This window comes from Amblyomma maculatum, chromosome 1 (assembly GCF_055883805.1).
Source record: "Amblyomma maculatum isolate TAMU_Amacu chromosome 1, ASM5588380v1, whole genome shotgun sequence".
In the NCBI taxonomy this organism is placed as follows: Eukaryota; Metazoa; Arthropoda; class Arachnida; order Ixodida; family Ixodidae; genus Amblyomma; species Amblyomma maculatum.
In genome coordinates, this window is record NC_139344.1 from 182,614,176 (window position 1) to 182,641,302 (window position 27,127).

A 27,127-nucleotide genomic window follows, 5' to 3' on the forward strand; every position below is an offset into this window, starting at 1 on the left:
GACCCGCATGTGTCAGCGAGAGGTGCTCATATTGGGAAGTTAGGCGCTTCAGTCAGTTCGCCGACTGTGTTGGAGATCCCGTGGAATCTCCTTGTGGATGTTGAGTGCTAACTGCACTGCTGTACAAACGTACGTGCAGCCATTCCAGATCGTAATGCACGGCTCGTGTGCAGCTTGTGCACGCGCACACGCACGCACACACACACCGTAAAAGCCACGATATTTACTGGCGTTTTTAAAGAACTTGGATTGTTGGATGTAAACGCAGTTCAGCTTTCTGTTGTGTGTAAGCTTCAACCAACGTCAAAGTGAGCCATGAATTGAGGTGGGCGAATAAATCCAAATGAGAAGAGGTGAGTGAATAGGCATAGGTCAGTCTAAATGAGAGCTCGCATGAGTTCTACTTCGAAATGAGTAAGTTCAGATGTGTGATGAATCGAAATGAGGGAGCCCAGGTAAGTTCGTCAGACTGAGATGAGCGAGTTAGCCCAGGTGACTCATAAGTAAAAATTTTCATTCAAAATGAATCAAAATTGTGGAATCCTCATGCTCATGGGAGTTCTAAATTCCCGAGAATTAGAATGTATTGGCAATCTTGGAGGCAGTAAATAGCGATAAAGACCAAGGAAAGTGCTGGATTTGCTGCCAAAAATATGGCGTCTTTTTGTGTATGTCAGCTCACAACTATTGCTTTTACCATTCTCACACCAGTTAGATTCTAAAGTCTTTGCTTTACTTTAAAAATCAAGCAGTTACTTTTTAACCATGTTCTATGACCCATATCTTTTTGAAAACCCCATCATTCTTTCTGTTCGTAGTGTCCATTATGTTTTCTGTATTCAGGTGGCCTTTTTCTCTATTGGTGTAGTGCGGAATACAACGCAAGAATGTAATTTTTGTTCCATTCTCTTTAAGGCTCTTCATTTTAAGCAGAAGCAACACAAAATGGGGCTGGTATCTTTTTATTGCAAAGGCTTTTTCCCTGCTTGAAGGGGGAATGGATGAGAGCTGCTTAGAAAGTGACATAATTTAAGCCCAGCTAAGGAAGACATCAAAAAATCTCAAACACAACTAAATTTAAAAAAAAAAAAAAAAAAAAAATACTTGAATGGTGCGCCAAATGTTGTGCGTCAGCGGCAACAAGTGAGAACACTCGGCAGTGGTGTACTGATGTCTGGGCTACACCTCCAATGTAGTAAGCCAGAAAGCAGTTCGGTAGGAATGACAAGTTTGCAGTGATTGGAAGAGTCGATACCACTGCACATTCATTTCATAACACGATCGGCATGGTCAGCACGTGTCCATCCCACCTGATGGCAATGAACACAAACAGTATGAAAAGTATCATTGTCTGTTGTGACGTGAGTGGTGTACATGATTTTGAGTCTCCTGTATTGCCTCTTCAATACAGAAATTGTGTAGTGTGTTCGTGAGTGCACTCATGATGGAATGCACGCTTGCACCGTTTGACCTTGCCAAAGTGCACAGTGACACTTCCCATAATAAACTTAATTTGCATGCTTGACAGGGATATACGGTTCTGATTGGTGCTTCATGTGCCTAGTTGGCAGTGGTTAGCATTGATGGGGAGAATTATATCTTGCAGTAAGCTCCAGAAAAAAATTAAGAATTTGGTTGTTTCCGAATTGACAGAATGGAATGAATTGCAGTGTTTATTTGCAAACACAACTTCCTTTTTTTTTTTTTTTCGGTTAATATTTTTTGCTGAAGAATTATCGTTTTTTTTTTTTTTCGGCGAGATTAGAGGCATCCGTCTGCAGTTAAAAGTGATGTAGTGTTCATTTCATATTTTTTTTTCTTGCATGTTGTTTTATGCACTTTTATTTAATGTATAGTCGGTCATATATACAGCTAAGCTCCTGGAAGAAAATGCTATTGTGATGAAAATTAGCGTTATGACAAAACGCATATGTAAAACTTAAATTCACACATTAGACAAAGGAGTAACTGAAATATTATTTATTACGATCAAATTTTTGCACAAACCAAATCACTTAAAAAATAAATGTGCTTCTCTCGGCTTGTGTCTGAGAAGTGTCACATGGCAAGAAACTGGGGGGTTTTGGTCTTCGCGATTGCCTGGAAGCACTTGCGCTGGAAATGCTCTGGTCTGTCCTCTGCCCCTCGAAGTGCCTGCCTTGCTGCAGGCGCCCCTCCTCGGACGCTTGATATGCTTATGAGGGTCGGGAAGCAGGGCTGCCATTCTTTCCCCATTCGTGAGGCCATGAACAATGCCTCAAAACCCTCAACTGGTGTGCTTAAACCAACGATCTCACTGTCCCACATCATGCCCCTGGATTCAACACTGTTGTAATGTTCTCCTGTCTTCGAGAGTTCACGGTGTGCATGAAAAGGTACTGACCATTTTCAGTTTAAAGCGAACCTTTTGAAATGCTTTCGGCGTGCCTTTGTCGGGGTTTTTCGGTTTAAGACGGTGGTCCTACTCAGCTAGCGCGAATGTGCCATTTTAGGCAATGTTTGCGCAAGCATTCTGTGCGTTTATCTTTTTCGAACATCACAATATAGGCATCATTCGAAAAATGATGCACGCTGCTTTAGTGTGCCAGCGTTATCAACTGCGTAAGAGGTGGTATTGCAGATGACGGATTCGGTAGCATCGTTGATGTACCCTACTTCGGATTGCTTTTCTGAAGAAACTACTGCACTTAGGACAGTTTCCTTTGGCTTACATATAGAATGGGTATATCTTGTGCTTAATAAGGTGTAACTGTTTTAATTTAATCAGTATTTGATTGGCAGTCTTTTAAACACTGCAAAATTTGGCTATTTTGGGCACAAATATCTGCTCTTGATCAAGGTGCACAGCAGCACAATTTTTACTACTTAGAGCACACATTATGCTAGTGCAGTGTGCGAAGTTTCTTCGAAGTTCCTGTTCGTTTTTTATTGCCTTTCCAATTTGAAGATTTCCGTAATACTGCCTCACATCGCATAGCTTGACCAGAAAAATTGCTCATTCTACAGCCTAGGAATTAGGCATGGCAAAACTAGAATAGTAGTTCTTGTGCCAGTAAACGTAAATTGCACTTTATACAATTAGCACGATTATATTATACTGAGCCTTAGAATTCAATCTATTTTTCCTACACGACATTTAATCGAAAAGGCTGCCATACTCAATAATGTGAGGCTTGTTTGAGTCGACTTCCTTTTAATATTGTATTACTGTAAAGTAAAGTTCGAATAACATGCACAAACCATGGTGATAATTAGTATTTGCACCTGTAAATGCTCATTAAAGGTTTTTTTTACTTCTAGCGCCATCTAGGTTAAAGCAGCAAAACATTGAGCTCATTCAATTGCCAGTAGAGGCGCGCGTGACTACGCTCCTTCAAACTATTAAAGGCAGCTATCTATCCGCGGTATAACTACTTTTGTGCTGTGAAGCCAAAGTGAAACGTTTTGCTTGTTGCTATTTGTATTGCCGTTTGTGAGGTGAATGCCAGTGCTAGATGCGGAGAGTATCGTCGCCTGCCTTGAATCACTATGACGGGGAGTCGACGACCGGCTTTTAGAAAATCGAGGAAGCAAGGGGCGCACCTCAGAGAAGCGAAACAAGCTTCGTTGGTTGCGTGCTTGGCCCTAGAAGGTAAGCCTTCCTTTGCATTCTTCGTCCCATTTGCAGTGTTAGTTATCTTCAAGCACATACCGTACTTACTCGCATAGTTTACTTACTAGCATAGAACCCACTTTTGTCTTGATGTTTATGTGCTAGATTTTATTACCGCAGTTTTGCTCTGTCCGCAACGCGGACCATAGCAGCTCACTGATAACATCACGCCGTATTTGGACGAGCGTGCCTGTGGGTGAGGCAAGCTCGGCAAACTTGGCTGTGCGCCCTTGGTAGAAGTGGGGATACCTTACTCAGCGCACTGCTGTGCGCCTTGTGCGCCCAAAATGTCGGCGAGAGCTCGGGGTTCGGAGAGGTGAAATGCTATGGAGGAAGGAGGACCTCGAGCCCCTCAAGAGGTTTTTCGAACTTGAGATCGAGAGCGTAAATGGCCAATCTCTATCAAATCATATCTAACGTCGCATTACACACACTGTAACCGGCCTCCGCTGTAACCTTCATGTCCCCATGATTGATTATCGCCATCGACCAAATCATTGGATCTTGTCGTGATGCAGAAAACAACTTGGAAGCGAATGATGCTGAACATCGGCGACACAAACGCGGCTGACCGCGCAGTTTTGTTGATGTATTTGCGTACGCATGGACGGGTGGGCAGGCAGACGAGCAGACATATATGAAATTTTGACTCGCAAAAATGTTGGGTGGAAGTTTTTCTGTCTCGTATTGAAGCCCCCCCTCAATTTATTTCAAACTTTTCTGCTAGAAAACTGGGTTCATTACACGAGTAAAACCTTAATTATGACTAGTTTTGTGTTTTAAAGAGATATACTTTGAGTCGTGAACGTCGAGACGAATTTTTAATATGCATTACATAACTGTGGCATGAGAAGTGTGCTTGTCAATGCCGAGTTTGTTCTATACTCGGTGAAAATGATTTTCTCCTCTTTTTCTGGAAGAATGCATTCACACTGCAGATGCAAAATGTTAAAATCGCTTTTTAAACTAGTGATGAAAAAAGCCTTGCCTCTGGTGACTTTTTATTGATCGAAGTGTTGAAAAAGCGCTGAGAGCAAATCTTGCGATGGAAGTGATAGGCATCCTTGTTCCCCAGATGATAACTTTGTGTTCTGTGCACTAGGCACTGGAACAATGCCTGCCTTTAATAAGGAAATAATTATCAGGATGGGTCTGTCCTGATTTTTTGTTGTGTGTATGCATATGCTATTGAAGTCAGGTTGTTGTCCATGTTTTTTGCAGTGTTCTGATATATAATAACAACCTTATTATTATTATTTTTTTTTTTTTCGGGAGGGTCAACGCAGACCGGCCACAGACTGCGTCCACTGGAGCCATAGAGGAATGGATGTCGTTTTGAATGTCCTTCGCAATGTCCTGACTAAATAAATTGCTTGGAAGCAGTGATGTCTCACGCTGTAGTCCCTAAGCAAGCAGAGCTGTCATTATGTGGGAGTGTTTGCCGTGTAACGCTTGACGTGCTACATTCGTGTTCCATGTTGACATGCATGCATTGTCTTCTCTGACTGCGACGGCTGACCTGATTCGGAAAATATGTTGTGACGAATGTCAAGTAAGAGTAATGTGTATATCCGGAAATTGTTTTTCCATGTATCTTTTTCCTACAAAAGTGGAGAAGAGCGAAATTATCTTGCTTGAGATGGGGACACATCAATTATTTCTATCCAACCAAGTGATGTGTATGTTTTAATGTACTAGTGCCCTCAAAATAAAACTGAGCACACGAATGAACAATATTTTGTTTCGTGGTGCGCCCTACAAGCGGATGCGCATGTGTATGTCATGGGTGCGTGTGGGACACCCGGATGTTCATCTTGACACCCTTTGTGTTCACCTCATCGGCAGCCCCGATGAAGAAGAGTACTTTTTCCACACGCCTGTGCTCCGTTTTATTTTGGGGGCACTAGTACATCTGTTTTGGCTAGCGGTCAGATACACCTGACTCGCGCCAAGAATATCATGCTGATTATGCGGCCTTGGAATAATGAGGGCGGATGGGTGGACAACAATACAGAAAGGGCGCTTTGAGAGGAGACCGCACATACAACTATTCCCTAGACTCTTTCCGAGCGCTTTCTCACAGCGCGTGTGGATACTGCACATCAAAGTGATGATTCCTGCCAATCGCAGCGTGGCGTTGTCACGACAGCAATATGCGATAAGATGATCGGGGGGGTGTCGTTGGAAGCAGGAGGGAATGCGGCTCTTCGACACTATTTTGATGTTGCACTCAGTTCCTGCACATGGCTTGGCACGAAGACGGGGGCATAGCATAGCAAACAATGGGTGCGATTTATTGCGGTAGGTCGTGGCTTCAAGATTCCTGGCCTTCTTTTCATGAATAAATTTAGTTGATTTGTTTTACAATGCTTGAGACAGGCATAATAACTCTCATCTTGTGTGATCGACTGTTGGGCTACTCTAAGCTTTGGATATCGTGTGGCAATATGTGTTGTATTCCTCTACTATATAATGCCACCTTGGTCTTCTCATTGTAGTGCTCGTGGCCTACAAGGTGCTTCGGTGTAACCCAGAAAAATCTTACAAAGTTCTTGTAGCCACAGGGTAGTGCGTGCACCCGTGAGCGAACGATGGTGAGCCATTGAGTGTATTTCGAGCTAATAATCTCAATGCCCCATCTTCTCCTTGTCAGACAGTTCCGCGCAGTGCAGCCCGCCCCATCTGCTCCTTGCCAGATAATTCCACGTAGTGTCGCCCCACGTGCATTACCAAGGAAGATATTCAATCTCCTCCCCTCCCTTTTCCTGGCATCCACGGTTGGAAGCAGGAGGGAATGCGGCTCTTCGACACTATTTTGATGTTGCACTCAGTTCCTGCACATGGCTTGGCACGAAGACGGGGGCATAGCATAGCAAACAATGGGTGCGATTTATTGCGGTAGGTCGTGGCTTCAAGATTCCTGGCCTTCTTTTCATGAATAAATTTAGTTGATTTGTTTTACAATGCTTGAGACAGGCATAATAACTCTCATCTTGTGTGATCGACTGTTGGGCTACTCTAAGCTTTGGATATCGTGTGGCAATATGTGTTGTATTCCTCTACTATATAATGCCACCTTGGTCTTCTCATTGTAGTGCTCGTGGCCTACAAGGTGCTTCGGTGTAACCCAGAAAAATCTTACAAAGTTCTTGTAGCCACAGGGTAGTGCGTGCACCCGTGAGCGAACGATGGTGAGCCATTGAGTGTATTTCGAGCTAATAATCTCAATGCCCCATCTTCTCCTTGTCAGACAGTTCCGCGCAGTGCAGCCCGCCCCATCTGCTCCTTGCCAGATAATTCCACGTAGTGTCGCCCCACGTGCATTACCAAGGAAGATATTCAATCTCCTCCCCTCCCTTTTCCTGGCATCCACGGTTGCGGTGTTTAGTGCTCCGAGCAGTTTGTTCTGTAGGCTAGCATGCATGCTGTGTTTTCTCGTTTCTACGCTCCGCCTCGCCAAAATAAGGCACGCACTTTTTCCAGTGGAGTTATTCTCTTCTTTTGTACTGCACTGAGGTCGTGAAACGAGCTTTTTTATGTGTGCATGCTTGTGTGTGTGCGTTTGATGTAACAATCTAGCGATATAGCTGTAGTGTGCAAGAAAATTGCGCAGCAAAGCACGTAGTGAATGCTGCTTCTCGGACTGCAGTTGCAAGATTTTTGGGTCACTTCGCTTTTTTTTTGGAAAAAGTTGTTGTCATATTGACCATTTCCTATCTTTGTTATGCGCATGCTCGAGCACTTTCCGGCTCCCATTCTTGCTCGCCATTCCAGCGAAAATGGAGATGTTCGCTTCAAGAGCTTTTTACTAATGACGTTTCCTTGATCATTGCGGTGGCAAATTGCTGGAGAATAATTAGGGGCAGCGAAAGCGCATTCCAGGCTTTCAGAAATGACATGTGGTCTCTCTGCCTGTACTTCTCAAGCCAGAAGACGTGGTCAGGTTTTACCGGCTTCCTTTTGTCCCAGAATAACATACAGCACGAAAGTGTGCCAAGGTGGGTCTGCAGATGCCTCACGCGCCTGTGCGGACTCTAAATACTGGCTAGCAGGTTTTCGTGCCTCTGCAGCTGAAGGTAGGCAGGCGAAGGGAGACATGCCTTTGTCACACTGCCATGGGATGTATTGTTCGGAGAAGGGGTAGGCTGAGGTGACAGAGCGAGTTGAATGAGGAGGAGCACCAGTCAAAAAAGGACAAGGACGTGGAGAGGAGACACACCAGGACGACTGAGGTAACCCATCCTCCACGGGACAGCGAGCGAGGCCAATGACTTTCGCCCTCCTACCTATCCTTAGGTGTAGAGCCACAGAATGTTGTTCTGGAATATAGGTGAAGCTAGCCCAGCAGAAGACCACCGCCCCTTTGTAAATGAATTTTCACACAATATGCAGGGAGCTTGGACAATACAGCCCGGCAAGCGTAATTTGTAGCGTGCTTTATTGACTAGTCTATTCACATCAAGAACAAAGTGATGCACCGAAGCGTAATCTTCCTGAGGCAGGATAAGTCGATCAACAAAATTACAGTCATCATCACACTACACAGTCAAAGTCTCTCCGATATCCTTTGGACATAATCATGTGCCAGCTGCATCAAAATGAAGGTATATGGCCCAATTTTTGGCCCTCAGGATGAAGTGGCAGTTTGAGGCAGTTGGTAATACAAATGAAAAAAGGACGAAGTATAAACACAGTGCTTGTCCTGTGTGCCTTTCATGTCCTTGCTTCTTTTGAGCTATAACCCCCTCTAGACGTAATTCATCAAGCAGACATGTCTAGCCGCATTCGTGCCTACAAAATATGTCAATTCGCACGCTGATAAATGCCATTGTTTTTGTGAGTGGACAAACGTCTGATAATTATGAGCTGATCTGCCTGTATACACGACTGCTCCCTCCAAAAGCTACCACTTGTGACAGGTTGAGATGAAACTGATGTATACGCACGTAATGTTTCCTGTTTTTTTTTTTTTTTTTTTTGCGGTTCGAAGGCAAATCTTTCATAATTCAACCTTGCAGAACCGCGCATCTTGTACACATACAGCACAGTGGTCACCGATAGCCTACATAATGGCAAAGGCAGCCCGGCAAACTGGACGACCAGCTCATTCGTATGGGGTTCTCCATGCTTATATGTGATTTCTTGCTTGCTTTGGTGTGTTATATACACACAACTAACCCGCTGGCTTATTCTTTTCAACTCTGTCCTGAAGACAGTCAAAGACGCTAGTATAAGCTCATCGGCTAACGCAGGCACGACTCCGAGAGTTTTTGCATGCTTTTGTTGTGCAAGGTTTGCTGGGTTCTGGCAGGAAATCCTTTTCCCTCATTTGAAAAAACACTGAACAAGGGTAGAGGGGGAGCCTCAGTTCGCAAGCGGAGCCAACATTTTGACAGGTGGACTTGTGCATTGAAAAAGTTATTTGTACTTTACACAATTTTTTTTTGTTAGAGTACGAGCAGTGTAAGCACCTCAGCTGTGTCTCGAAAAAAAACCCACAGAGCACGTTCGCTCTATTTTGATTTCCGCTGTGGGACCCTATTTAGTAGCTTTTACTCGCGAGTATCGCCAGTTAGCACAAAACCCTGCGAATGTATGTGACGCATGTTGCTTTACCTAATTTTGCACAAAAAAAAGATCCTCTGCCGTCATGATGAAACCTCCCTGCAGTATGTGACTTCTCACTGACACGTCTACAGAAAAGAAAAGCACCACAGGAGCACATACTACAAGAATTCTTTGCACTCCAAGAAAAATATGATGCTTACACTGCATATTATACAGACGGCTAAAAAAAAAATGCATGTAGGAAGCGCAGTTGTTCAAGGCGTCAGTAAAAAAATAGTACGACTGTCGGAGTGCGCCTCGGTTTTCACTGCCGAGTGTTAAGCCGTATGTGGCGCTGTAGAGGAGATAGCCAGGAAGAAAATCAAAACCAGTGTAATCTACACAGATTCTTCGAGCCTACTAACAGCCATACAACACAAAAATGCTCAAGAACCTTTTTTAGGAACCATAATACATAACATAGGTAAAATCACACCTCAAAAACACAACATAAAGCTTTACTGGCTCCTTAGCCATGTTCTGCTAGCCTAGCTAGCAGAATTGATGGCGTTCAAGTTGAGTTGCTTCAAAACCTTAATGATGACGCTGTTAACGTTCTGTTTAACTTATGTCAGCAAATTTGGACAACCATGCAGTGGCCACAGGATTGGAGGGGGGTCAGTTTACATCCCCATTCCAAAGAAAGGCAGTGCCAAAGATTGTTCCAACTACCGCACGATCGCGCTTATTTCGCATGCTAGCAAGGTGATGTTGAAAATCCTCGAAGGTAGGCTGCAGCAGTATATGAATCGGGAGCTTCCGGACATGCAAGCTGGGTTTCGCAAGGGAAGAGGAACTAGAGACCAGATTGCCAACCTTCGCTGGATCATGGAAAAAGCAAGAGAGTTCCAGAAGCCCATCTACTTCTGCTTTATTGATTATGCGAGAGCGTTTAACTGCTTAGATCACAACAGATTGTGGCAAGCTCTCTAAGAAATGGGAGTTCCAATTCACCTCATCTGTCTCCTCAGGAACCTGTATGAAGGACAAGAGGCCACAGTCAGAACTGGGCATGGTCTTACTGATTGGTTTCCGATTGAGAAAGGAGTGAGACAAGGCTGCATACTGTCGTCCTGCCTATTTAACCTATATGCAGAGTGCACCATGAGGAAGGCCGGTTTGGATGAGTCTTCAGCTGGAGTGAAGATTGCTGGGAAACGTATCAACAACCTTAGATATGCGGATGATACCAATTTAATGGCAGAAAGTGAAGTGGAACTCAAGAGACTTCTGATGTGCGTACAAAACGAGAGTGACAATTTTGGGCTTAAACTGAACATTAAAAAGACAAAAGATCATGGCGTCTTGCCCTATCAAGTCCTGGAGCATCAGTGGACAAGAAGTGGAAGCTGTGACACATTTTCTCTTCTTGGGCTCCAAGATTACCCCGGATGGAGACTGCAGCCATGAAATTAGGAGACGCCTGCTTCTGGGAAAGAGAGCAATGGCTAGCCTTGACCGCCTAGTAAAGAGCAGAGACACTAGTCTGCCAACCAAGATCCGTATAACTCGTGCTATGGTCTTTCTAGTTGTGATGTATGGATGCGAGAGTTGGACTGTGAAAAAGGCTGACCGCTGAAGAATTGACGCATTCGAATTGTGCTGGCGGAGACTCTTGAGAGTTCCTTGGACTGCCTGAAGATTGTCGACCATAAACCCTGACTGCTCATTGGAGGGTCAAATTCTAAAGTTAAAGCTTAGCTACTTTGGTCATCTGATGAGAAGAGAGAAGTCGCTGGAGAAAGCTTTGATGTTGGGAAAGGTTGAAGGTTACCGGCGAAGGGGCAGGCAGTGAACGCGATGATTAGATGGCAGCCTCGAGGCGCTACAGATGAAGTTATGTGATGTTAGGAAGATAGTGACAGAACGTAAAGCGTGGCATGATATGGTCCATAGGGTCACGAAGAGTTGGACACGACTGAACAACTGAACTGAACTGAGCCATGTTGGGATTGAGGGAAATGAGAAAGCGGATGTATGTGCTGCACAAGCCCGATTTGCTCAAATTAGACAAATGAGCATGCCACATAGGGATTGTTTAAAGCTAGTACACAATAAATTTAGAGGTAAATGGCAAGCTACATGGAACGAACAAATTATACTCTGTAAAGGCCTTGTAAAGAAACTTGTAAAGGTAGCTTTGTTATCAGTTGGAATTCTTGGCATGAGCTAGCCTCTGACATCACTAGCAGGTGTACGCTGTATGCAATGAAAAATCATATGATGTCACCCAGAAATATGTAGATCAGCAGTTGCTCGATAATTTTGGTACAAAAGACTAGAAGACCTGCACTGATTGGAGGTCCGCTAGCTATGCCATGTGAAAAACTTGATATTGCTAGCTATGCCGCGCGAGCTGTCGTTTGAGAAACGACATCGGAGGCTATGAGAGGAGGTGGCTTCTCATGGCCCTTCAGGGCTGACTGTACAGGGGGCTTCACCAGTTTTGGCGAGGGGCTCTTTACATAAGGGTATAAAGTTGTGCATATCATCATCCACCTCGCATATAAAGTTGTGCATACCATCATCCACCTCGCAGCATTTTCAGCTAGACAGTTATTGCGATGCCATCGTTTTGGGACCGTTAGTCGGCCCAAACAGCCATTGCTGATGGAATTTCATCTAACGGGGCTAGGAGGGCTTCTGCCTTAAAAAAAAACCCGCCCTGAGGCAGAAATCAGCTTCGCTAACCACTCTGTTAAGCCACTGTGTCTTTCACACCGTAGTTGAGATGTCATCATCTCTAACAAAGTTCCCTTAAGACTGTAATTAGGCCCCCTTCTACCTAATAAATGACTAAAGCACGTTCCAATAATTTGGTAAACATGGAAAGAGATGTGGGAAACTGGTAGAAGTGCTGTGCCAATTGCGCCATTCTGTGCCAATCATCTGACCTGTTGCACCAAGCTGCGCCAGAACGGCAATTTACACTATAATTGACCATCGCAAGTATACAGCGCCAAATTTAGCCGATTATTATCGTGGGTTGGGCAATAGCCGTATCCATGACGGTGTGCCAATCTGACCTGTTGCACCAAGCTGTGCCAGAACGGCAGTTTAATAATTGACCATCACTAGTATACAGCGCCACATTTAGCCGATTATTATCGTCGGTTGAGCAACAGCCGTATCCATGACGGTTCACTCAAGGTGTTTGTCATAAAGCTGTTATCGCCATGGCTTTCGCGAAAGGCAGGTGGCATGAGCTTTTCTGAATTGAAATTAATAGCAGCTAATCGATTCCACTACTGTTTGCTGTAGCTGTCATTTGTCTATTTGTCTTTCATGAACTCTAGCAAAAATGTTTGGATTCATTCCACTCATAAATTCAAATAGGTTACAGAATAAATTTCTATGCAACTAAAATAAATTCATTTTGTTTCGACCCTCGGTATTTTGGAGGTTTAGATAATTTGATCTAGGAGCGCTGTCGTGGCCGATGTCCATTTAAAGGGGACATGCGTGGAAAAGCGAGTGTGATTAGCCACGGTGTGACAGCTGATCACAGCTCTTCGCCTGCGTCTAATAGGGTAGATGTCAACGACGGGTGGCGCGCGGCAAACGCACCGGCGTCCGGCGACACATTGAGGTACTGCACTCTCTGCCAGCGGTCGCCCTCCCCGAACTTGAATTGCATGTAACCATTGTGCCCGTGCACATTGTGTGCGCTGTGGCAGGTATAACGACGATCGGAAGTTCGCTATTTTCGACATAAAGCTCAATCGTATAGTTTTATATTTGCTTTGACTCTATGTCAACCCACAGCTGCCATTGGGTGCGCACATTGGAAGCTGCTTGGGGTGTGACCGTTATTTTCTTGTTTTTTTTTTTTTTTGATGGCATCACATTGTAACGCATAACGTATACGACCCGGGTGTGCGTTCACATTCTGCTTCCAGCTGATTATGCGCAGTTTCAGTGCACTGCTTGCTTCGCCGCTGTGCTTCACCATGCGACAGTGTAGCGAAGCATCTACAAAATGCAAAGGGGCCGCTTTGTGCAGAGGTATCAATACAACCGAGTAGCCACGCGAAAGGGTAGGGGGCTTTTATGACGAAACTAGGAATAATTGTTGTTTTTACTTGCGTTTCATCTCAAATGCAGACAGCTTTCATGCAGGTAAAATTTTTAAACACAAACAGTTATCGGCATTTTGTTCGATTTTATTTAATAATTCGAACTTTAGGCTAATTTGAACACTTTTTTGCTCTATTGGAGGCCAAGTTAAATAGAGCTTTGTTTAGGTTTGAGGAGAAAATGCGCTTAGTAGCATTTAACGCCGTCAGCCTGCTCCAAAGTGCTTCAGAATTCATAAATTGCACCAAACATGCTCTGAAATTGGACTTTTGCTGTTCCAAAGCACCTGCAAAATAAGACTTGACTTTTGCTGTTCCAAAGCTGCTCCAAAGTAAAACTTTTGCTGCTGCCATGCCTGCTCCGAAAAGCTAGAGCCTGCTTCATCCACCCATGGGGAAAGCAGAGCTAAACGAGTGCTATAAACATTGCTTCTGCATATGTTAATTGAGCTAAAGCGCTGCTTAATTTTTTGTTTAGAGATCATTTTTAGAAACGTGCGGCTAGTCATGCCCTCTTCCTCGCTCATCTTGCACCTTTTCCTTGGAAAGTGGGACGAGGTATTGATTTTGAAGTGGCTACCACCTTTCTGGTTGGTGCTGTATGCCACAGTGCATGTTTGATTATTTTTTTAGGTACTAGTATATCCATTTTGTTTAAATAATAGTCCATAAAGTTTATCTTTTTCTTCTATTTTGCCAGATGGAGGATCCAAAGCTCAGTCCAGCTGCACCAGTGGGAGGACCGGCAAAAGAGCAACATGTCAGCAAATGTTTCATTCTTCATAGTGCTGAACCTGCTGTTGCAGCATTAGAGCCTGTTTGCTGTAGTGACCTATCTGCCCCTGCGCTGTCTGAGCCACTTCTTGCATTGAGATCGTTGCTGTGGGTAGCTTAGGAGAGATTCCGGCTCAATTTTTTTTTTTTTTTTCATTGCAAAGATTTTTCTACTTAAGGAAATTACATGACTTCAGTGAAGTGGGAACACTCAGCAGCGGAGCACTGACATCTCAGCATACACCTCTGATGCAGTAAGGCAGAAATCAGTTTGGTGGAAATGAGAAGTTTGCAGGGATTGGAAGGTTTGATGGCACTGTACAGACATTAACATTTGTGTGTCCATCCCACCCGGTGGCTATAAACACGAACAGTATCAAAAATATCATTGCATGTCATGATGTGAGGGGTGTACATGATATTATTTTTGAGTGTCTGTGTTTTGCTTCTTTAACTGTTCTGTGTTTAAAGTTTTGAAAAATTATTTAACATTTAAAATAAACTTTTGTATCTTTTTTTTTTCATGCATTAGAATTTGTGCCTTTGAAGTCTGCTGCTGACACTACACTCGGCTAATGGTGTCTTCGCTAATGCACTCATGATGAAAAGTGCGTGTATTCCACTTGCGCCATTTGACTTGCCAAAGTATACATATATTACAAGTGACACTCCCCATAGGTGCACTTAATTTGCATGCTTGACTGGTATATAAGGTTTTGATTGGTGCTTTATATTCCTAATCGGCATTGTTTAATATTGATGGGAGGGATTATATCTTGCAGAAGCACCAAAAGGTTAGTAATTTGCTTGTTCCCGAATCGACAGACGATAATTAGGTCATGTAGTTTCCGGTGTTTATTTTTTGATAATTCAGCTGCTATTTTTCAGCGCTCGCATACCTTTTTTTGGAGTCAGTGTTTGTCGGCTGTTTGTGCTATGCAAATATTTTTTGATAATTCAGCTGCTATTTTTCAGCGCTCGCATACCTTTTTTTGGAGTCAGTGTTTGTCGGCTGTTTGTGCTATGCAAACTGTAAAATGTGGCGACTATCGGTGAAAAAAAAAAAAAATTTCTCAGAGCACACAAAATTGTAGGAGCAAAAAGACAAACAGGCAAGTTCCCATCTGAATAAGCTGAGGAAAGTCGCCAGTTGAGTTTAAAATTATTCCAGGCCGACGATGGGTGGGAAATGGAAGGAGGTGGGCTTTGTGCCTGGGATATGGAGTCCTGCACCACGAAAAAGTTTCAAATTTCTGCGCCACTCAGCATATCTAAAATAAGTAACGAACACCACAGCATGGGAACAATTAAAAGCAGTTCTACTACTTCCATGAAGAATCTGGGATTGTGGTCAGGAAACTAAGCCTTTTGGTTGTAAAAGAAGCCTTGGGGAGAAGCTGACTAATAGACTTTCGCAAATGGTTGATTACCAAGAAACTGAGATGCTAGCTGGTGTGCTTAGGTGGTGGGTACGGCACAGCCTCTAGTGTCTGCCCCCCTTGGGCTTCATTTTTGAGTGCCTGCTGGCCTGTTTCTGTGCTCTGGGGAGAAGGAAATGGGAAGTTTTCTGTAAATAATGGTTCCTAGGCTAGCATGAGCATACCAAAAATAGGCTTTTTTCGGTTTTAATCAAATTCATAAATGTTTTACCTGGGAATGGTTAAAACCGGAAAGTACTGGTCTTAAATATAATTTAAAGCTTTACTACCCTATTTTTGGATTTTGCCAGGGTGTCTATGAAGCCTGCTTTGAGCAAAAGCTTGGAAAAGGTATGGAGGGCACTAAGATTGCTTACGTGCTGAGAAAGCGAAAGCATGAATGTCCCATGGAGAGTTTATGTGTTGGTTGAAGCTCCGGTCGCGGTCTAGCCTCCGGCTTCAATTTCAACGACAAAAGGTTCTGCAGCTTCTGCAGGCAGTCTTGTTCTGGTGCCAATCAACAGCAGTCTTGTTCCTTCGCTCCTGAGGCGTTAGGCCTTCATCTGGCCAGATGGCCTAATGCCTCGGGAGCGAAGGAACAAGACTGCTGTTGATTGGCACCAGAACAAGACTGCCTGCAGAGGCTCTTTATTTTCTTCGCCGGGCAAAGCACAATGTCCGGGTTCCTGTCACCGCCTAAGAGGGTGCTACAGATACAAACCAATAGTTTGGGTCAAGAAAAACAAGACATTTCGACTTCTCTCTGTAAGCTTTGTTCACTGTCCTGAGCCACTGGTTGGTGATCCTTCTCTTTGAAATGAACTTACTACTCGACCAGACGAGATTTCATCCGGCCTTAGATTTCATCTAGCCTCCAACTTGACTGGCAGCTGTATGCAAGTACAAGGAGAAATTATATTATACCATTGGAACGCTGTATGACAAGAGGTTGTGTCACAGTTGGGAAACGAAAATTGGAGAAAGGCATACATAATGGTATTTTTGTCGTCGGTTTGAATCCCTGGCTTGAGTTAGCCTCCAACATGACTAACAAGTGTATGCTATATGCATTGAGAAATCATATGATGTTGCCCAGACCGAAGTAGATGAACGGTTTTGCTACAATTTTGGTATGAAAGACTGGAAAATTTGCGCCGAGTGGAGGTCCACTAGCGATGTCGTACAAGGAGGAGCTTACAAGCTAGATGAGAGGAATTGGTGCCTCCTGGCTCTTCATCGCTGGGATTACATGGGGGGGGGGGGGTTAACGGTAGTTGCAAGGGGCTCTTTACCACAAGGGTATATGTTGCACATGGCATCGTCCAGCTTGCCGCATTTGTGGCTAGGCTGTCGTTGTGATGCCATCTTCTTGGGACCCTCAGTCGGCCCAAACAGCTGTTTCCAATAGAATTTCATCTAATGGGGCTAGAAAACTTGCCACCAGGAAATTTCGAACCTGGGCTGAGGCAGAGATCAACTTTGCTAACCACTCTTAAGCCACTGTGTGGTCTCGGTGGCTGGTTTCTTCACCTGCTAGGCTGCCAGTCTTTCACACCGTGATTCAGATGTCGTCTTTATCTTCTCTGATAAAGTTCATTAAAGACCGTAGTTAGGCCCCCTTCTACCTAATAAGTGACATGGTAACATAGAAAGACATGGTAAAGCAAAACTTAACGAGTGCTAAACATTGCTTCTGCATGTGTATCTGCATTTAATCAAGCTGAAGTGCTGTTTAATTTTTCTTTTTAGTGGCCACCGCCTTTTTGGCTGGGGCTGTATGCCACTTTGCATGGTTTAGGTTCTTCTTTAGGAACTGTGTCCGTTTTGTTTAAATACTACTACGACTATTACTACTTATAATAATAATAATAATAATAATAATAATAATAATAATATCTTGTGTTTTGCCAGGTGGAGGAGCCGGAGCTCAGCCAAGCTGCACCAATGGTAGCACCTGCTGAGGTAGCTCCTGTAGAAGGGAGAGATGTCAGCGAAAATTCCATTTTTGATTGTGCTGCACCCACCACTGCAACATTGGAGTCCGTCTGCCTATCTGCCTCCACACTATCTAAGCCACTTCTTGCATCTGAGATGGTTACTGTGGGTAGCTCAGCAGAGATTCCTGCCATGAACTCTGGCCTAGACAGACCGCAGCTTATTAGGGACAGTCCGGCAGTATGTGAAGATGATGAGGTGTTTGAAACAGTAGTGGACGGAAAGCAAGCATCCCTTCAGCTGTCCAAAGAACCAGAAAAGCAAGCAGAAGTCCCTCCACAAAGTCTTAAAGGGGCGGCAGAAGCTGCTTCACATTCAAGGGCAGACGAACCGGCCATGGCAACAGATAGTGGATTGAAAACGGGCGCTGAGCTTGAAAATAGGAGACCTCGAGTTCGCAGACCATCAGGACGTGTTGGGTCTTCTGGTGCTGATGATGCAGCACTCCCATCAGTATCTACAGCTCAGTTTGCTGCTTTAAAAAAGAAGTCAATCTTCGAAGAAATCCCACCGAACTTGCAAGCAGTAGTCTCAAAGAATATTGAGCCTCTTACGCCGACAAAATCGCTTCCTTCTAGAATGGAGCGGATGCAGTTTAGTAGCAAGAACGTGGTTGCTGTAAAGCACAAGTCCCCAAGAACAAGTAGTGTGAAGACCTGTGTTACCCATTTCCGGCAACAAGGATTGTCTAAAAGTGCCTCTGACAACACCGACAGCCTCTATGCTTGTCAGAAGTGTAGTTTTCGTACAAGTCGCATGTACAATCTTGTGCGACACAAGAAGGCAGATTGTGCCTTCATCAAAGACTTTTTCAGCTGGGATGCAAACACTTTTACTGAAGCCACTGAGATGTCAAAAAAAAGGTCATTGTCACCAGATGTGCTTGTTGAGACTGCAGGCTCTGAAAAGGCCAGCAAGGCTCCAGTAGCAAAGCGTAAAGGTTCACCACGAAAGTTGGAGGAAAGTACCAAAACCCCTGAAAAGAAGAAGAAAGTGGAGCCACGACAACAGTCCAAGCAAGCACTTGGGTAAGCCTACTGTTTTGTTTTTGCCTTGACACTTCCCTCCTAAATTTTTCTTCCTCATTGTACAGCAAGTTTTATTTCATAGGTCTCGAAGAAGTGTTTACATTTGTGGTGTGGAAAATTTTTCGATCATAAATATGCTGCCTTGCATGTCTAAATTACAGAATCATGAATCTCAGGAGTGGAATAAAAACCAGAGCAGCAAACAGTAGTTTATTAAATAGAAGGAATTTGTGGAAGGCAGTAAGAACAGCATTAAATGTTCAGACAGTGTACTGTTGGAACCAAAAATGAGGGAATCACTCTAGTTTGTTATTCTTATTATCATACCACTTGCTGGTAGTGGCTGTATTTGAAACAGGTGATGATATGATGATTTTGTCTATAGGCATGTCCATTTGCTTGTTTCAATCCGTGGTACTCTTGCAAAATGCATCACAAAAGCTGTGAACCATGCATTCTTTGTTGCACACCATTTTACACATTTCTCAGAAGTGGCAGGCATGGAGGAAGTGAGTGTGCCACATGCCACTTCCTTTACCATTACCATTTTGTTGCATTGATTTGTGACTGCATGCCGTTGAATTCCTGTGTTAAAACCACATATGCTGAGTTGCATATTTGAGTACAAAGCAAAACCACTTCATATTTGAAAACAAGTTGGAGATTGTAGTTGACACAAGTAAAGGCCTTATAGAGCCATAGAGCCATTTCAATAATTCTGATTGCTGTAGCTTGACATCCACTGTTGCTTCTGTGTTCTGTGCACCCATGCAAGGTAAGTGTGTGCCAGAATGTCGTGTGGTCGTAACAGCCATAGACAGCAGACAGACAGGCTGGTGGGGCACTGAAACAATCTCTTCATTGGGCTGACTTGTGCCCACAAAGAAGGAGCAACTCGATGATTGCTCTAGCTTGACATCCACTGTTGCTTCTTTGTGCTGTGCACCTATGCAAGGTAAGTGTGTGCCAGAATATCGTGTGCTCGTAACAGCCATAGACAGCAGACAGACAGGCTGGTGTGGCACTGAAACAATCTCTTCATTGGGATGACTTGTGCCCACAAAGAAGGAGCAACTCGATGATTGCTCTAGCTTCACATCCACCGTTGCTTCTTTGTGCTGTGCACCCATGCAAGGTAAGTGTGTGCCAGAATATTGTGTGGTCGTAACAGCCATAGACAGCAGACAGACAGGCTGGTGTGGCACTGAAACAATCTCTTCATTGGGCTGACTTGTACCCACAAAGAAGGAGCAACTCGATGATTGCGGCAGCAATGAGCATGCTTGGTGATCGACGAAGAGCAGAATTGCTGCTGTCAACTGCGCTAAATTTAAAGCTTCCAAACTTTTGACAAAGTGCTGAAAGAACACCTAAAGCAACCTCAAGCAGTTCAGAAGTAGCCGTACAGGCTTACAAACATTCCAGATTATGCCTGGTTGCTCCTAGAGGAAGTGGTAAAGCTTTGTGCCTTTGAGCATAAGCAAATAAACATTACAGGTATTCACAATGTCGTTTTTTCTGCCTTTTGTCTTCATTTTGTGCTATAAGCTGTGTTCGGTTCAGCCGTGGTTCTCGATTCACAGCACCCCCTCCACCACCATCTGCGATTGATTTTGATGCAGTCGTAGTGCCTCTGTGGTGCAAATACACCCTCCAAGGAGGAGGTGCAGAAAAGTTGTGCATGTGTTGAAGGCGTTCGCACACGACCAATGAGACGTTTCAGTGGTCAACTTTCTTCCCTTTTAAATGGATTCGCCGTCACTCTCCATGAAAATGGCAAGTTCCTCCAACATCTCTAATGACAGCCTGAATAGCCTCCTGACTTTAAAGCTGAAATATCTAGTAGCAGACTTGGAAATTCAGTTAATTTGTAGTTTGCAGTCGTTGGTCTATATTTGCCGAAAAATCAAAGCCGCATTGGCTGCCTGCAGTTTCGCCAGTGGCCAATCCAATCCAGTCGTGGAGGGCAACCTACGAAAATCGTCTGTGTAGTCATTTGCAAGTCTTTTGTTGAAGCGGCAGAGCAGGTGCCTATTGTCTTTTTACTAGTACTACGTTCGTGTTTTAACGCCACATGCTTTTAATACACGTGTCGAGTGTTCATGAGGAAGTTGCCACTATCCTGTCGCGACCTTTAATTCATGCTCCGCGAGGTTGTCTATGCTGTTTCATCGGTAGACTCAAGTTCCAGTCATTAGATAGCGTAGCAGGTTCAGCAGTTATGGTTTCTGTTTGTGCTAATATAGCATGAGGGGGCACATAATACATCTTGTTTCGGACACCGGAAGGTCAGGAAACGCTCGGCAGACTCAGATTTTGAATTCCATAGCGCCATGAGCCCAAGACTGCTGGAAATAGCATTTACAGCTGCTGGAGCAGCAAAATATTAATAACTCTCATTTGTGCACAAAGTATGTAACTTAATATCTACAGTCATCACATGCCTCCTCTTAGGTAAAATGTGGGCTATGTCAAAACCACTGAGTCATCGCCTGACCTTGAAAAGCGTAAATCGCAGGCCGGAAGCGCCGCGCTTGTCAGTTTTGTTTTCTTGGTGACACTTTCTAGATTTCCTTTGGTGCTCATTCATGTGGTCCGATATTCACATCTTCTCATATTTTTTTTTTTTTTTGCTAACAGTAATATTTTTTTCTCATTAAACGTCTCCAAAGTTTAAATTTGTGCTTCGAAGTTCACATTTTTTTCCTGTGGCCTGCCTCAAATTTAGATTTTACTGCTCCAAAAGTAAAATTTGGCTGCTCCGACAATTGCTCCAAATCATACTTCAGTTGTTGCACGCCTGTGCAAGAACTGACAGCTCGAGGCCTGGAAGCAGACAAACTGGAACTGGAAGCAGACGACAAGGCTCCATTGAAAATTGCCAAACTAGTTATGTGTGGCGCTATTGACGCGATGCACTGGAACCACAGAAATGGAACTGCACTACACCGGCAGCTGACTGGCACTGGCGGACCTTTTCGGAATTGGTGTGAGAACCAGTTACAAATTGAACAAACCTTCATCGTGGACACTCGAATCTGGACTCAATGGGGACATTTTTTTTAAATATGCAGATGTTTTTAGATCTAATTAGTGTGCCCCGGCCTCAAGGATGCTATTTCACCAGTTTTTCAATGCAAAGCATCAACAGGTAATTTTTTCCAAGATTGTACGAAATTTTGTACAAAGTGTCTCAATGGTTGAAAATTCAGAGGTAGAAATGCCAGGATTTGTGAAATGAATACCCGAGGATAGATGGCAGTGCAAAAAGGGCAGGGACTAGATGAGAGGACAAGACTGCTCTGAACTTCCAACAACTTTTATTGCGAATGATTCACGTATACTTATATACACTCTGAGCAGTCCAGCGTCGTAATCAACGCATGCGCAGATAGGTTAGTTTTTTTCGGACAAAATGATAGATGCAGAACCCACACATGGTTCCCCTGATTACATATCAATTTTGATTCCACAGTTTCTCGTGTTACATTCTTTTTTTTTTTTTTTCTTTTGAATATAGGCACTGCTTGCAAGTCCTTGCTAGTCACACAGTGGTTGGCTAGAAAACCTTGAAATTCTTTTCCTTCACGGGAATTTTTCATGTCATCCACGCATCTCCCAGTTTGGCTGACATATGTTTTTCCACAGCTTAAAGGAGTTTGATAGATTACTCCTTCTGTGCATTCAACGAAAGGCTGCCTGTACTTTTTGCCACAGTTCTGTTGCTGGGTTGCCTCTGGCTTAGTCATCCTTCACAACTTTGACAGCTTGTGAGGAACAAAAAACACAACTTTCACGTCGTACTGCTGCACTGCTTTTTCCAAGTTGTGTAATAGTGTGTGAAAGCAAGGTCTCAAAGCTAACTCTTGACCGCTCTGGGCATGGGTGTCACACTTATCTCTTTGAGGAGGCCTTCAGCGACCGAAATGAGACGGTGCTTAGGATATCTGGCACTGCGCAGCCTTTCAGCTTGATGGGGAAGCGCTTTTTTTTTGATGAGATGCGGGCAAGTTTTGCTAAGTGCGTTCTTGAAGCATGACATGGCAATGGCTCGCTTAATAAGATTTGAGTGGGAGGAGTTAAAAGGAAGAAGTGGTATTTTGGTGCGCAGTTCATAGCCTCAGCAGAAGCTCGTTAAGCTTGTAAAGACCACAATTTGGCCTCCTCATATCTAGAAGCATACATTGAAGCAAGGAAAAAACTCACTGTTGTTTTAGTCACAGTGGCTACATTTCAATGGGGGTGAAAAGAAGGCGCTTGTGTGCTGTGTCTTGAAGTCTGTGCACGTTAACGAACCCCAAGTGGTCGAAATTAATCTGAAGCCCTCCACTACAGCGTCTTTCACAGCCCATGTACATCTGTGAGATGTTACACCCCACAGACTATACCACAAAGCTTAAATCTTGTTGTGATAGAGCAGGCTTCTTTTATTTTTTGAGCTAGAAGCACAACACATTCAGATACAAAATTATATATCCAAATAAAATTGCCACCATCCTGACAAAGTGTGTTTGGAAAATACCGTGCCCGTTAGCAAAAAGAATGATATTTTTAGTCACTGGTTTTCAGTGAGACTGCTACATAGCTGTGCCATCTTAGTTGGCACAAGCGAATGTTTCAGGACAGATAACCTTATCTGTCGTGCTGGAGGCTATAAAAGCTATTCATGCGCAGCCCCTCTCTCCCTTTCTCTTACCGAGAATAAACGTTCTTTAAGCAAAGATCGGTAGACGTACACCTGACTGTCTTGAGGGCTGGGCCCGTTCCTCAACCTGGGTCACTTTTGAAAATGTCTTTTTTGGTCATTTCTGATTGGTTGGAATGCTAGAAGTGGAAGTGGCGACTGAGATCTGCCACATCCACTTTTGGTATTGCGGCTAATTGATTGTTATCGGTATCATCAAAAGGAGAATGTTTTAGAATTAGATGTAAAATCAGGTTTGGTGCGCAGGTCTAACATTTTGAACTGAGCACATCTTTCACTTCTTTAGTGACTGTTTCAAGAGACCAGATCTTTGAGGAACTGAGGTTAGAATATTGCTGCTAACCCTTTTAGTCTTTATTAGCTGGCAGCTCCTGGTATGCGGCGTTATCACTTTGCTTATACTGCACAGAACCGTATCATGCTTTTCTTTTTTTTTTACTGTCAGTGTCTCCGAAACACAGCATATCACTTTTTGTAGCACAAAATGCCCCAAGATGTAGCTTGAATGATTGCAGCCTAGCCCGTTTATTGAGCGTTGCCAAATGCATCCATAGTTTGACAACCAGTGAGCACCTTTTGCTGCTATCGCGCTGCTAAGTTATTTAGTTTTTTTGCAGATGCAAGTCGGCCTAAATAAGAGTTGATTCTAGTGCCCAGCCAGTCCGTTTGTTGGTTGTCACTACCATGTGACTGTGTGGACGTTTTTTTTGTTGTTGCTGATTTTCACAAGACGGATTGTTTTGCCTTCAGTAGGTCAATATGCAGCATATCAAATTACAGCAGCTGTGGCAGTGGGAGGAGGCAGGCAAAAATGAGAAAATAGCTACATCATGCTTTGGCTGCTATGACAATGAACAGTAATATTTGGTCTGTTATGGCATCACACTTGACATCATTTATCTGGTTGCTGAGGGATGGGGGTGAAAACAATTGTATTAATTCGAACCTTGTGGACAGAAGGAGCACCATTCTTCACAACAGACAAGAGCATTTGCAGTTTAGACCTTAAGTCCTTTAACACATCATAGTTTATTGCTGTTACGCAGTGCTTTATTTCGCTCTTGTGTTCTAGGGCTTGTGAGGAAAGCTCTGAAGATGAGGCACCCAGCTCTGAAGGTGTGCCATCCCAGGAAGGTATGTCATTTTGCATTTTTTATTCTGTGAAGGCATAATGAAGTCTTGTTTATTAAGCATTAGCAGTGGTAGCAAAAACATGGAAAATAGACAAGATTGGAAAAGCGAAGGCACCTTGTGATCGGTTTTTAGAGAGTTCATTCTCTACATCGAAGAAGCATCTAGTTGGTGTTGTGAAATTCGTTCCCTGGCACACACATTGCCGAGTGTGTAAGCAAGCCAGGTTCATCATATGACGTTTGCCATTATAGCTTGAATTATGGAGCTGTAATTTTCATGATACTAACTAGCAGTGAGGCTGCTAACTTTATTAAAAAAACAATTCTATGATTATGTTTTTGGTCTTTTTCAGAATGATTTATTGTGACAACTCCAGTTACAGGCAGTGTTGCTGCTAAGTGACATATTAAAAAAGAATAGTATTATTCTGTTCTTCGAAATTTTGTTGTCCTGTTTCAGGATTGATATGCATGTTTCATACCTGCCAACCCTCCTGATTAACTTGAGACTCCCAATTTTGTTACTGAACTTTATGATTGTACATCCACTGCCCTACATCTCTCGATAAGTTTTGCCTCTGCCGAATCAAGCATAATTTTTGTGAAAACAGCACCGCTGAATCTGCAGCTGCATAACCATCAACGGCCACACTATCATCATCGACATCATCAGCTGAGCAGCCGATCAAAGTCGAAGGAGCTGTGGAGGGTTGCATTTCATGTTGCAGCTGTGTGTGTGTGTGTGTATGTTTAGGGTCAGCCAGGCCTCATGGGTCTGGTGCACAGTGTAAAGGTAGAATTCTTGTGTAGTTGTTGTCATGGCACTATCATAGCCCAAGAGGTATTGCAAAAGATTTTCTGATTTTGTACTTCTTAATTTCCTTGCTTTGTAACGTCTAGAAATTGCAAACATTTTTCATTTTGCACAATATGTGGATGCGACGTCAACTTGTCTCACAGCAGAAAGGTTGATTTGAATACAAAACTAATTGAATTACGCTCATCAGTGTGCAGCACAAACCTCCGTCTGCTGGTGCTGCTGAAGGGTCATGAGTCTGTACCATGCTTTGAGAAAACTGCTCCCACGGATTTTTGACGTTAGCAGAGGCGGCTACTACAAGGTCTAAAGGGCTCAATAAACACTGCCTGCCCCCTCCCTCCCCCTCCCCCTCTTCCTATTTTTGATCTGCCGAGGTTGGCAGGTATAATGCTCTGTTACAGAGTGGTAGTAGAACGGCTTTTATCACCACCATTTTATCATCTTAGCCTTTTGTAATTTCACAATTCATTATCTCTCTCATACGTATTTGTGTTGGCAGAACTTGAATTTGGTCCTGGTGATATTGTTTGGGTGGAATGGAAGAAGAACCTGCACTGGCCTGCCTTGGTAAGCTTGAACGAAATTAAATACCATTTCATTTGATGTGTGTTGTTCAGCTTTGGAAGGGTGTTTTTATTTGATGTTTCAGGTTCTCAAAATTTTACCCAAGAAAAAAAAGGCCAGAGTGATGCTTATTGATGCAGTTACTTCCAAAGGAAGGTACATGAAACTTTTATTATGTGTGTGTTTATTTTGGCACTTGGCATAAAGCTCTGCTTCTACTTTCAGCATCTTGGTTTACCTAAAGAAAATAGTCAACTTCAATAATGCTGAGCGGAACAGAAATTTTTTGGTAAGTTTGCAGAATGTGACAAGATGTGTGATTATTCCAGTCTGTCACATTTTTATTGTTTGTTTTTCACAAAAGTTATAGACTCTCATCACAGTAGAACCTCATTGATACATTCTCGGTTCATACACTTCCCATTTCATATACTCAAAATCGTGCACAGTATTTACCATATCTACTCGCGTAAAAACACATTTTTTTTTTTTTCTGACAAGTCGAAGCAGATTCGGTTGGTGCGTTCATTATGCTGGGTAAATTTTACAAACACCAGGGGTGGAAGGGCTGCTCCATTTGCTCTATTCTGCTCGAAACTGCAGTATTGCTTCAAAACTTCTCCAACCAGGCTGCCTCCATGTTCTGCCATCAAATATAGTAGAACACATGAACATTGTCACTGCACCGGGGGCAAAGATTTAACGCATCTTGCACTGGGCTTAATACAGATAAAATTTTAAAATAAAATTTTTGTAAGGGAGGGAAGCATGCAGCATAAATATCTGTTAGCAAGTAAACTTAGTATGAGTTACAGGTGATCGGAGGTAACTGTGCATGTACTATTCCTCTTAGCATTTGATTCGCTGGTAGAGAGAGAAGCGAGAGCAGCTAGTGAAGTAGGTAATGCAAACTACTGTGAACTGTTAGTAAACACTTCCAACTGCAAAACCTGTATGAGTTAACCTAATAGTTCTGCTGTGAAAACAAGATTTCACCATCGAGCCTCCTTGTCAACGACAAGCTTGTCAGGCCTACAGCAGACAAAATCATACTTGAAATGTGATAGGTTGGTATGCCAAAGGTGTTAATCTCTAGGAAGCTTCTCAAAAGTGTTGAAAAGCCATACGGGGCCTATGCCAAGATGTTAAAAATTAGCCTCAGCATCTCTTAACTCTCTCGCTATCACGGGAAAAAGGGCAGTTTTTACTAGGTGGAAGTAAATATTTTTTGGGCGACTAGACACTAATGCCTTATTTACGTTGTTTGGTGTCAAAATGTAGCTAAAAGAATGATCTGTTCAGTAACATTAACATTGCATATATATTTGTTACATAAATTAGTGAAAAATGTTAAA

General features: G+C 43.4%; 1 protein-coding gene across 1 annotated transcript in view; it reads left to right on the plus strand.

The window, feature by feature from the left end:
* The window catches only part of LOC146205064 (uncharacterized), a 120,698-nt gene that overhangs the window by 4,859 nt on the left and 88,712 nt on the right, over positions 1–27,127 (plus strand). The window contains exons 2-7 of the mRNA XM_084589749.1: positions 14,036–14,095; positions 17,439–18,550; positions 24,328–24,389; positions 25,708–25,775; positions 25,858–25,928; positions 25,998–26,061. Coding sequence (XP_084445875.1) covers positions 14,036–14,095; positions 17,439–18,550; positions 24,328–24,389; positions 25,708–25,775; positions 25,858–25,928; positions 25,998–26,061 — 1,437 coding nt within the window. The remainder of the gene's footprint in view (positions 1–14,035; positions 14,096–17,438; positions 18,551–24,327; positions 24,390–25,707; positions 25,776–25,857; positions 25,929–25,997; positions 26,062–27,127) is intronic.